Here is a 12,035-nt window from a genome sequence, read left to right as displayed (position 1 = left end):
CAATGCTACAGCATGATTTCCAGTGCGAGACAACAAGTTTAGCATTCCTCAAAATCTGTGCTGAATCACAATGCAGTTTGATTTCAGCAGTATTATGCCCTTCCAGTGTGCACCACCTTTAGAATTATCATCTCATGAAAAGTCTAAAGACCTGCTCAGTGGGAAAGCATTATAACACTGTAATAAATTTGATCCTTACTCAGCACCTGGTTATGTGCTGAGCTCAAGAGAGTGCTAATTAAATGTCCAGCACTAATTGTTGAGATTGGCAGTAAAATTGGACAATGGTTGCGAACATCCCAATTTGCGGAGTAATGAAAACTGAAACATTAATGCAAGGCAAGATGAGATTTTGTGTACAAATGCAGAAATATGATGCCTGAGAAAAGCTCTCTGGTCCATTGAATACTGGATCAATAAGAGACGAATTCTATTTTATGAGCAAACTTTTTGTGGCTCAGTTGTAATAGCGTCCAATGTAAGAAGTTAATGGTTTATCAGGCCAGAATGAAGGCAACAACACAAAATCCAAAGCAGCAGTCCCAAACTGGTTAGCTTGAATCAATTTCCTACAACCGGCTATAACTCTAAGTACTTCAGAAGAACAGATTGTACCTCCCTTCTGCCTTGTTCTTCTGGTTTCGAATGTTCTGCACCTCAGACTTCTTATCTTTTATCATCATTCATAAATGCAGGAATAAGCAACCGTGGGCAGCCATGCTTATAGTGGCATAATTTTACGTCAGATTCTAGCAGGTGACTTACTTAAACCTGCGCCTGAGATTATTAACTCTGGCTCTCAATTTTTCATGGTTCCGTGTGCTCATCAATGGGTTGAGGAAGTTGGAAATAGGAGCATATAGGCCTGGAGACATATTAAAGATACTGATCTTAAAGAACCTGAACTAAAACAACAATAAAGCTACATTGCATCATGCTTATTTCCTGAACAGATGCTCTAGTAGCAAAGTGATAAAAATAAGGACATAGAGAACTCAAAAGCAAAAGGATTGCAGAAGCCAAAAGAAGAAAGCGGCAGAAGACAGGCTCTTGGTTCAAGCTAACCTTCAGGCTCAAAAGTCAATGATATAACAGAGAGCACAGAAAAAGAAAGACTTGCATTTATGTAGAACTTTTCATGCCCACCGAACGTCTCAAAGTGCTTTATAGCGAATAAAGTACTGTTGTTTTTATTCACTGTTGTAACATAGGAGATGTGGGAAATTGTATAGGGTTTTGGTGAGGCCACACCTGGAATACAGTGTGCAGTTTTGGTCTCCCTCTTTAAGGATGGTCATAATTGCTTTGGAGAGGGTTTCCCATGATGAGAAGGTCAGTAAATTGGGCCTATAGTCTCTGCAGGTTAGAAGAACGAGAGGTGATCTCATCAAAACATGCAAGATTCTGAAGGGACTTGACAGGCCAGACACTGAGAGGATGTTTTTCGAGAGCAAGAGAACATAGCATCAAGACGAGGCATTGATTATTTAGGAATGAGATGAGGAGAAATTTCTTCACTCGGAAGGTGGTGAATTTTTGGAATTATCCATCCCGGAGGGCTGTGGATGCCACATCGTTGAGTATACTTAAGGTTGACACAGAGATTTTTGTTATTTTTCATTCAATTGATATGAGTGATGCTGGCAAGTCCAACATTTGTTGGCCACTGCTGGCTGCCCTTGAGAAGATAGGGGTGATCGGGCAGGAAAAGTGAACTTAAGGCAGGAAATGAAGCTGAGGCAGGTACTGAATGGCAGTGCAGGTTCGAGGGGCCATATGGTCTACTCCTGCTTCTAATTCTTGTGTTCTTACGCAAAACTTTTTTTATGCAGCAAGTGATTATGATCTGGACTGCGACCCCGAAAAGAATGGTGGAGGCAGATTCCAGCGTGCCTCTCAGTTGGATAGGTACCTGAAGGGAAAAGATTTGCAGGGCTATGGGTAAAGGGTGGAGGGATGGCACTGGCTAAATTGGTCTTGCAGAGAGCTAGCACAGACAATGATCCAAATGGCTTCCTTCTATGCTGCAACTATTCTATAAATCTATCCAATGATTCTATGAAATAACTAGTAATGCATTCCATTGCCCAGGAAACACTGGTTTGAAATAGAATGGAATTTGAGAACCAGCTTCTCTGAAATTATATTTGTGTTCCCAACTGGTCCAAGTAAATGAATGCCATGCCCAACTCAAATCCCTTTTCAATCAAGGCTGCTGAGAGTTAACAGTTTTTAAAAAATCTGCAGTCAATTCTTTGGTTAAAATATTATCTTAAAAAAAACAAAATGATCAGTTGAACTATGCCTTACCAACACAATCTTCAAAATAACATAGCAACGTAATAAAAAAAAAGTAGCTGTCTGATTGTTCAAGCTTTTCTGCATTATAAACCCTTGAAAGGATCAATGGGTCAGCTCAGCATGTAGCCTCGAAGCAGTCTATTCATCATAAACTCTTTGGTCTTTATTACACTGTTGTGTAATCAGAGTTCTGTATCAGTAGCAAGATTGGACTTGTTACTTCCAGACATACCCTGTGTTATGGCAAAGGTCAAAGAAACAGGAAACCCCCCGAACTGCACAAGGAAATAGATACACCCAATATTGGTTAGGGAGCATGCCTTTGCTGCTTGCATGTTTACAACAGACATATGGTTTTGGTCACACTCTTAATGAAATGCATCCCGCTTCTGTAATTAGATGGATTTGTGTTGTGCAGGGTTGCTCACCTAAAGAATGTGCTGCTGTCGTTTTCGAACTAAAGAATCTGCCCAATCCAAGGTCTCCCAGCTTTACTACCCCAGTGGCTGTAATGAACACATTAGCGGGTTTGATATCTACAAGGGAACAAAATATATGTAAATAAATATGAAGTATTGACACTTTACTACAATTGGAAATATTTTAAATAACATTATGAGGTCTCACAACTTTGTCATTCAATTAAAAATACTTTTGCTTCCCAATATCAACAAAATGGGAAACTTGCTTCAAATACTCGATTAATTCTGAATTAAACAAAAACTTATTTGGTTCTGTCTCATTTTTAATTTAACAAATGAGGCAATCACATATAGTTTTGCAGTTTTTGAAGAATATCCAAGGGATAAAATCAGTCCCTTAAAATCATTCAAAATTATTTGCCTTGTTATTCTTACATTTTCTTGCCTTATTCCTGGAGGACAATTCATTGATGGTGCGAAATATAGTTCTACTGGCATCCAAAGTAGCACCCTAACTGCTGCCCAAGCTGAGATCAGATAACTTAGCTCAGGCAAAGGAAATAATCTAGGTGTTTCCCAGGCACTACCATGTGAGACAGAAAAATAAACCAGTAATGGATTAGTTATTGAGACCACACAGTTGGGGGAAACCATGGATTCTCGTAAAGTTCCGTCAAATCATCTCCACCCACACTAATAGCAATGGAGTATGGTTCCAAACTTCTGACCATGTGCTTCTATAAATAATTGCCAGAGTTCATACGAGTACCCAAGTTTACTCATTCTTCATATTTCTTTCCCACCTTGTAGAGAAGCACAAGATTTTGCCTGGTAGTGAATTCCATAGTCATTTGTAAATGAATGCACATGGAATCATTGGCACGGATATGAAAACTGGCATCTCATGGAACACGTTGATATTCTTCAGATTGTATTATTATGTAAAGTAAATACTGTTTCAAAAATATGGATGAACACAATGTTTCACATTTAGTTGATCTGAAATTAATAGTTGCATGTCATGGGTGCAGTTAAAATTGATTTGGCAATGAATGAAAGAGAAAGAAATTAACTTTATGGACCAAATCTTCTAGCCTTTAGATCGCCAGGAACTGATGTATGATTGCAGATATGCGTCGGGACCCACTGAAAGTCCTGTTGCATGGACCTATGTGGGAATTTCCCAGGAAGTTTCGACTTTTGATGGGCAATTCCCCTGCTCCCCAGCACCCTCCGCGAACGTCTCTGACTCTGAGCTAGAGTCGAGACTTCGGACAGTTCCATGTACTTACCTGGATAATTACCTGGGAAATGTTAGACAGCCGAAAGAAAGGTTTAACACACACATAACTTCACTGTCGCTGGGTCAAAATCTGGAACTCCCTTCCTAACAGCACTATGGGTGTATGTACACCACGTGGACTGCAAGAAGGCACTCACCATCACCTTCTCAAGGGCAACTAGGGATGGGCAATAAATGCTGGCTAGTGAAGCCCACATCCTGCAAATGAATTAAAAAAACTAAATGACTAACCCCCATTCACCACTCCTGATGTCCCAACCCCGGCTACTACCCCGACTCAACCTGACTACCCCGATCCCTCGACTACTTCACGTCAGCCAGGTACTCCCCGAACCTGACCAGACTACCCCCCTGACCCAATCACCCCCCGTAACCACACCCCTGACCCGACTATCCCCCAACCTAACCTGACCCGATTATTCCTCCCAAATATCCAACTAACCCACCGCCCCCCACCACCAACCCTGACCCAACTACCCCCGACCCGTCTACCAACTCACTCTCTTCGCCTATCTACCAACCTTATCTATTCACTCATCTATTCATTCACTGGATCTTTAAACTTACCATACAGCATCTTGCACCACAAAAAGGGGACGGGTCCTGTCTTTCAACTCTGCTCTGTCCCGATCGAGTTCCCTGGGGGTGCTGTGGTGCGCATTTCTGCAAAAGCTGGGAACAGGAGATCCCGGAAGAAACACGCAGCAGTGCCGAGTCGTGGGAGGTTTTGAGCGCAACAGAAATCGGACGATCATTGCTGCTGCTTGGAAGATCCTGGTCTATGTTTTACCAATAGGGAGTCAAACTGATAATAAAAGGTCTCCCATGCTATATATAAAACAAAACTAGGGTTTCGAAGAAAGGTCATAGTGGACTCAAAAAGTTTCTCTCTCCACAGGTGCTGCCAGGCCTGTTGAGTTTTTCCAGCATTTTCTGTTTTTGTTTTCAGATCTCCAGCGCCCGCAGCGTTTTGCATTTATTTTATTATCAATTGTCAATAAAAGGCTCGATAGAACGACAACAGATAAATGCAGCTGACTAACAAATTAGCTTCAATCTGGGCAGTGTAATTGTGTCATGTCCAAGTAGCAATTGCAAAGAAGTTTTCGTTAGAGCTGAGACTTTGACCTTCAGACCACTATTTTTTATGTGGGCTCCTTTAGCAGCTTGCATCTTTCAAATGATGGACCTCAGTAATGTGAATTCACACAATCCATTAATTATCTAGCACTTTCAGCCTGTAACAGCACATCTAACAATCTCAGAACTACTTGGCACTAATACTTGCTGCAAAATCTTTGCCATTCTGAAGGTGGTTTACTTCCACCTTCTTATACTACAATTTTAACTTAGAGAGGGTGTATAGCATTTAAGCAGGAAGGGAAGCTTGAGTAGGAGCTTAGGAAGGAGTGAAGGAAACAGAGAACAAAAATAGTGATAAGGAATTAGAGAAATGAGCACTGGATACAAGGTAGTAGGGATGAGGATTTGGGTTTGAATGAGAGAGAGATCGGGAGATGTTGGCAGGATCACCAGGGAATGCAGATTAGTTGAAGTTGACAGACAGAGGCATCAAACTGTGTGGAAAGAAAATGGGCAAGTGGGTATGAGAGAATGAGGATTGACAGTGTAGAGGAGCAAAGTATGAATATGCATATATGTGGCATCTTTCATGGCCTCAGGATGTCTCAAAGTTCTTCACAGATGCTTCTTACCTATGTCTTGCCATATCCCTCCACCAATCATGACTATTCCTCCAACTCAGCATCCGCCCCACCCCCCTCGCCCAGGCCCAGAAAAAACCCTAAAAGAGCTACAACGTAAGACACAAAGAGAGACCGATGACTGGGAAAAACAAAGACACAGAAAATTTGGTGGAAAAGACAGACAACAAACAGAGGTGTATTAGAACATGATGAGGAATTTACCAAAAACTTTGAATTTTACGCATCTACAGTTATGATTCTAGTTCTAAGAGATCATGGTGTCAGTGACTGAAAAATGATGCTGGAGATCAGGAGCAACATAATTTATGATATGGTATTTCAGGAAGCAGGGTGTTTTATTTCCCTGGCTTTGGGAATCTGTGGAGCTCACACAGGCAACTTCTGAATGGTGGCCTATTTAACCAAATATTTAAATCAATGCAGATGTAAAAAAACACAACAAAATTAAATTTATCTCCCTAAAACGCAATCTACAATTAAATTTAAGCAATATATTTTCACTTGCTATAGCTGAAGATATGAGGCTTGAACAAAATTAGCAGTATTTACTAGTCTTTTTAATTATATGATCCTTTTAAACAATGGTGAATTAGCTTTCCATCCAACAATGCCTGTGGAGAATGCAGCTAAATAGCTTGATCACCCCTTAACAATTTGCATTATCAATCTTCGTGTTGTGGAACTGGAAGAGTTCAGCAATTTTTGGTAGCCAAGTGAACTACCAACCAAGTGATAGTTTCCACTTAACTGATTGCTTGATCTTGGGAGCACTGTTCTATCCTCAGACTATGCCAGCACATTTCAAAACTAGTCCAATTAACAAATGCCTGTAATTTAGTAATTTTTTGGAAAAGCGACGCTTTTTTGTAGCACGTCTAAAGATAAAATGCACTGTTAGCAGCGGCATCAATACACAGATCAGTTCATGCTAGCTCACTGTGTTACTCACCAATGTCGTCATTGCAGAGAATTCCAGGCTCATATTTTGATTTAACATGAGCAATGCCATTGCACTCCAATTTTTTGTAAATAAGTAGATGATTTTTAAATTCATTAATGTTAAAAAAAACTCCCTCTTCCTCTTCACCCTGATAAAACTTCAAATTCTTTCCTTTCCACTCTTCCTGCACTTGGTCCCTAACTCTTCCTATACTCTCTTACTTATCATGAACAAAGCCATGGGAGATTCTGGAATTGGATATGATACTAATATGTTCAAACAGCTAGGTACTACACCAAGTCAGTCTACTTAAGCAGAACTGATCTGATATGTGGTGTTCAAACAAACCCATTCAGAAAATGACAACATCAACTGAATGTTCTGTCTTCTAATGGGTTATGGTTATTATTATTATGTATTAAAGTTACCTCTGTGCATGACACGCCGAGAATGCATGTGTTCCAAGGCACTGCAGAGTTGAACAAAATACTTCCATATTGTTCTTTCTGGAATCAGCCGCTTCTGTTTCTTAAAATGCTGCGAAAATAGCAGATATCACTATGAATCCAAATTAGTACTCATTAATAGATTTTAATTCTATAATCTTAATTTGAAACGAAACTTAATTCTGAAAGCAAAAAGCTAACACATTTATGTACACAACATACAACTTCAGATTGCAATACAGATTTAGATGGTATAAATATACAAATGGATAGTATAAATGGGCAACTCTTGAAATACTAATAACTTGTTTGAGATTACAGCCTAAACTCTCTTCTGGGAATATTGAAGGCAGAAAGGCAACAATTGTCACTAGGTATAAGCCTGGTTTATTTTATTTGCACATGGAAGGACATTTTGACTTTCCAAGATTCGTTTAATAAACAAGCACACTGAAAGCACACATAACCAAGGATGGAATACAAAAAGTTCATTTGTCCCATCAAGCTTATTCCTCCCACGGACCATGCGCTATGTACCGCAGCATGGATTTAATAACCACCAATGAAATCTACAGAAATAAACTGTTCAATAAATAATCACTAATACCAAAGAAAATCAAGCAGAACTACATGATGATCTGTCCCTCTCCACATCGGTGAATCCAATTATAATCGAAGTAAGGTTGGACCAATTTTACGTACAAGCTCATTTTCACTTGCTGGAAACAAGATCTTACTTCTCGTCATACAGCCGAAGATCAGATTAGCTGTTTTACTGTTGCCTCATACTGTCATGATGAGTTCATCAAGCAAAATGTACTTAATCCAGATTCGTCTCCTTTTCATGCTCTACATTCAAATTCAAATCAACTGATATTTCCATGTTTCTTGTCACTGTTCCTCATCTCACCATTTCATATTTATCCACTGCAAACAACATCGTGTCAGTCCAACTTCATAAACCATTCAAATCCCTCTGAATTTGTGCAATGTTATGTGCTCCCTAACTTCCCCATCAACTTTGGCAAGGGTGCATTTAAATCAGTTATATTTGTCTTCATTTCAAAATAATTTGCCTACATCATAAACAATAATACCAAGTGCTGAGGCACTCCTGTAGCTGCCTCCTTCCAATTGCCTTTTAATTGTGCTTTCCAAAGATAGCATTTCTTTGGTCACAGTAGAATAGCCATTGTGTTCTAATATTTGACATAATCTGTACTTCAGTCCAATTTATTGGCTTTCATCCCGTTATTTTAGAAGCAGATAATTGACATTAATTGTTTTGCTGATGCTTTGCACATTTCCTCTATCTTGAGGAAAGGAAGAATTCTATTTGTGTGTTTCACTGTGCATTCAGTCCAAATTAAATACCCTACTTCCATTTCCACATTTTTCATTCCCCAAAGAATAAGGATCCTTTTTCAACCTTTTCTTCAATGGAAATTAATTCAGTTCTATAAGTTTGTTTTCAGAGCTCAACTTCAATTGTGAAAGTGCTCACATCACCTTAGTCACTCTTTTCTCCATCCTCATCAGTGCCTTTTTGAAGGTAGAAAACCAGACACTATATTCCTAAAGTGGCCCCATCGTAATTTATAATTTCTTTTGATTTATAGTCTAATGTTCCCAAGATGTGTTTAATTAGCCTTACTGATAACAACGTTACAATGACAAAACTCAGTGAGTGACTGGTCAACAATCCAAACTCATTCTCCTCTTTCTCCACGTTTACGGATAGACATTCCTTAACCTTATACATATGCTATGTAATCCGACACGGAATGTATCACCTAATGTTTATTTGCACTAAAATCTGCCTCACATTTCTTTCCTCATCTGCTCATTATATCCCTATGAATGATACCAATTAGCTTATACTCATCACCAAGTTACATCATTTATTGTGTTTAGGCAAGATAATTGCATCCAGTGTTCTCCAAATCAGCTGTGTCAGGAATCAAGGATCCAAAAGAGCACTGCTAAGCTATACTAGCCACTGCCTCTCACTTGCCACCACCGTCTAATTTTATTTCCAATTGTCAATTCCATAAACTTTAACTTGCTTTAAAAGTCTCACATGTGAAACCTTATCAACTGCTTTCTAAAATTCCAAGTAATTAATTTCCACTAGCTAGTGCACATTTAATAATTTAATTTAGGTAACTCATCAAATTAGGTTACAGAGCATAACATATTGTTTCTCAATACTGAGCAGTATGTATGCATCCAATATTATTCTCACTTAGGCATCCAATATTATTCTAAGTGTTTTCTCTCTGATTCTGCCCCCCAAACTGCAAATGTTAGGCTACTCAGTTTATTTCAAGGCTCATTTTCCACCTATTCTTTGCATACTGGGATATTTCCAAGTTCTGATTTGCACTGATCAATGTATGCAGTTTCCAAAAATTTTAACCAGAACCATACGTATTTCCAAACACACTTCCCTACCTGCCCTAAGTGTTTAATTACTTTTAACTCATTGGATTTATTCATAAGACGTACTTTATTAATAACAAATTTGTCACTAATCTCTTTATTGCTTTTATTTCAATACTGCACTCTTAAAAATCTGCTCTGGGTAACCAAAGGTAAAGTACCTTTTTGAATCCTAAAGCAGGTAGAAAAATAGGGCTATTTCTTTGTTCTTTCATAGATCATTTTTTAATGATTTTTAATGTCAATTTCTGAACTAGCAACAACAGGACATATTAAATGTTTTCTCAGTCAAGACAATATTATCACAAATTAATCTCAAATGGCATTGCTCACAATGAGTTGAATAATATTTGTTAACTAAAGCTGCAGCTCATAAAAATGAAGGCAAATTGTTAACCTGGTTAGGAAATTGGCTAAGCAGAAGGAGGGAGTAGGGATAAAAATGGGCAGATACTCTAATCAACAGGATGTGACTAGTGGCGACCCGCAAGAATGTGTGTGGGGGCATCAACTATTCATTTTTTAAAAATATAATCTTCAGAATTGTCGACCTAAATGGAGTTGGTGTATTTGGTGATCGCTTTGGCGCCTTCGGAGACGGCGTGTTTGGCAAATTCCCCTGGCAGCAAGAGGCGGACGGCGCTCTGGATCTCCCGGGCCAAGATGGTGCGGCGCTTGTTGTAGTGAATGAGGTGCGACGCCTCGGAGGCGATGCGCTCGAAAATGTCGATAACGAAGGAATTCATAACACTCATGGCCTTGGACGAGATCCTGGTGGAAGGGTGGACCTGGGTCAGCACCCTTTTCACGTAAATGGAATAGCTCTGCTTGCGAGATTTTCTCCGCTTCTTAGGCAGCTTCTTGGTGACTTTAATCAGCGACTGTTTCGACGCCTTATGGGACGCACCGCCCTTCGTCGCAGCCGCCAGGTCAGGCATTGCACTCAACTCGGACCAACACAAATCACATCATCAACTATTCATTAGGTGATGGGATAGAAAGGTTTGTTAATATGGCAATCATCTTGTTAAAACCAATTGGTAGTTAAACAGGTGATGGGCATTAATTATCCCAACTGAATAGAATAAAAAGGTACAGCTGGAACACTTTGTGTGGAAGCTACTTGCACTGAGGAGTTGCCTTGGAAATAAACCAGCTTTAACCAAGAGCCCTGCTTGGAATAATTCTTCCACCACAAACTCTTATTGTGACATGGTAGCAGAGGATAAACTTTAAGCTTTGCTGATTAATTGCTGTATATGAAGCTTTCTGTCTCAGTCTTCTGAGGGAAATGAAGTGCACTGTTACTAACAATTTAAGTTATGGAATGGTGGAAGGACAGTGCAAAATTGTAAGCTTTGACAATCTAGCAATTTTTTCTGACTCTGAGCCTTGACAGCAATGGAAGGCTGAAGTTGAAATGTGGACCTGGGTTACTGTTATATCCCAGAAGAAGGTATAGCTTTGGCTTTATCATTACCAGCTGAAAGTAAGATAAGGAGTAAAGTATTTTCAATGTGGAAAGTGGATGACTTGGATCATGAAGAGGGATTAAACCGTCTGATACAATTTTTGGGTATGTGCTACAAAAAGGATGAGTTATTGGAAGTGTTTGAAGCTTTGATAAGTTTAGGGAATAAGATGATCAGTCCATGGAAGAATATATCATGGATTTTGATAAATGGTACAGGAGACTACAGCAATTTGAACTTGAAATTCCAGAATTCGTATTAGCATTTAAATTATTGGACTGTGCTCACATTTCCCATGTTGATAGTCTTTTTTAGTACTAACAGGGGTTCAGTTCTGGGGAAAGAACCTCTCAGTCAAATGGCTGCTACCCTAAAAACATTGTTAATTGCTGAGAATGTGAATTTGGTGGACAAAAAGATCATTTGGAAATTGCATAAACAGTTTGCACATCTGGCGCCACAGAAACTGAAGACTGTGCTTCGAGATGCGGGAGTGATTGATTAAGGGTATGATAATCATTTTTGAACAAGTGCAATTTGCCTTAAGTATCACAAAGACACCATAACCTGTTGTGAGCTTAGCCAGGGAGTTTAACGATGCAATGGACTTGAAAGATTGGGACAAGGATAGGGGTATTTTTTTTTTTTTACTACACTTCTTGGATATGGCAACCAAATTTAGTCTATCCACTGATACATAGTAAATACAAAAGGACTATTGTTGATAAGGCCATGGAGAAATGGGTAGGAACAGGATTAGGAACACCAACAAAGTTCCTCACAGATAATGTTGGGGAATTTGCCGCTGAATTGAAATATGTGCCAAAATTTAAACATCATAGTTATGCACACTGCAGCTGAGAGCCCATTTAGTAATGGTCTTTGTGAAAGAAACCATGCAGTAATAGATGATAAATAAAATATTAGCTGATCTACCAAGTTGTAAACTAAAAATGGTGCTAGCATAGGCAGTGCACGTGAA

The 12,035-nt window shown here is 39.2% G+C and overlaps 1 protein-coding gene across 6 annotated transcripts in view; it reads right to left on the bottom strand.

Moving 5' to 3' along the window:
• Positions 1-12,035, bottom strand: part of nek7 (NIMA-related kinase 7) — a 196,794-nt gene that overhangs the window by 39,868 nt on the left and 144,891 nt on the right. For all 6 annotated transcript variants that reach the window (XM_041208097.1, XM_041208099.1, XM_041208100.1 and 3 more), the window contains 2 exons: positions 7,122-7,230; positions 2,730-2,837 (listed from right to left, as the gene is read on the bottom strand). In XM_041208097.1, coding sequence (XP_041064031.1) covers positions 2,730-2,837; positions 7,122-7,230 — 217 coding nt within the window. The remainder of the gene's footprint in view (positions 1-2,729; positions 2,838-7,121; positions 7,231-12,035) is intronic.

Source organism: Carcharodon carcharias, chromosome 16 (assembly GCF_017639515.1).
Source record: "Carcharodon carcharias isolate sCarCar2 chromosome 16, sCarCar2.pri, whole genome shotgun sequence".
NCBI lineage: Eukaryota > Metazoa > Chordata > Chondrichthyes > Lamniformes > Lamnidae > Carcharodon > Carcharodon carcharias.
The sequence above is the reverse complement of the archived record's forward strand: the minus strand, read 5'-3'. Positions and strand labels throughout refer to the sequence as shown.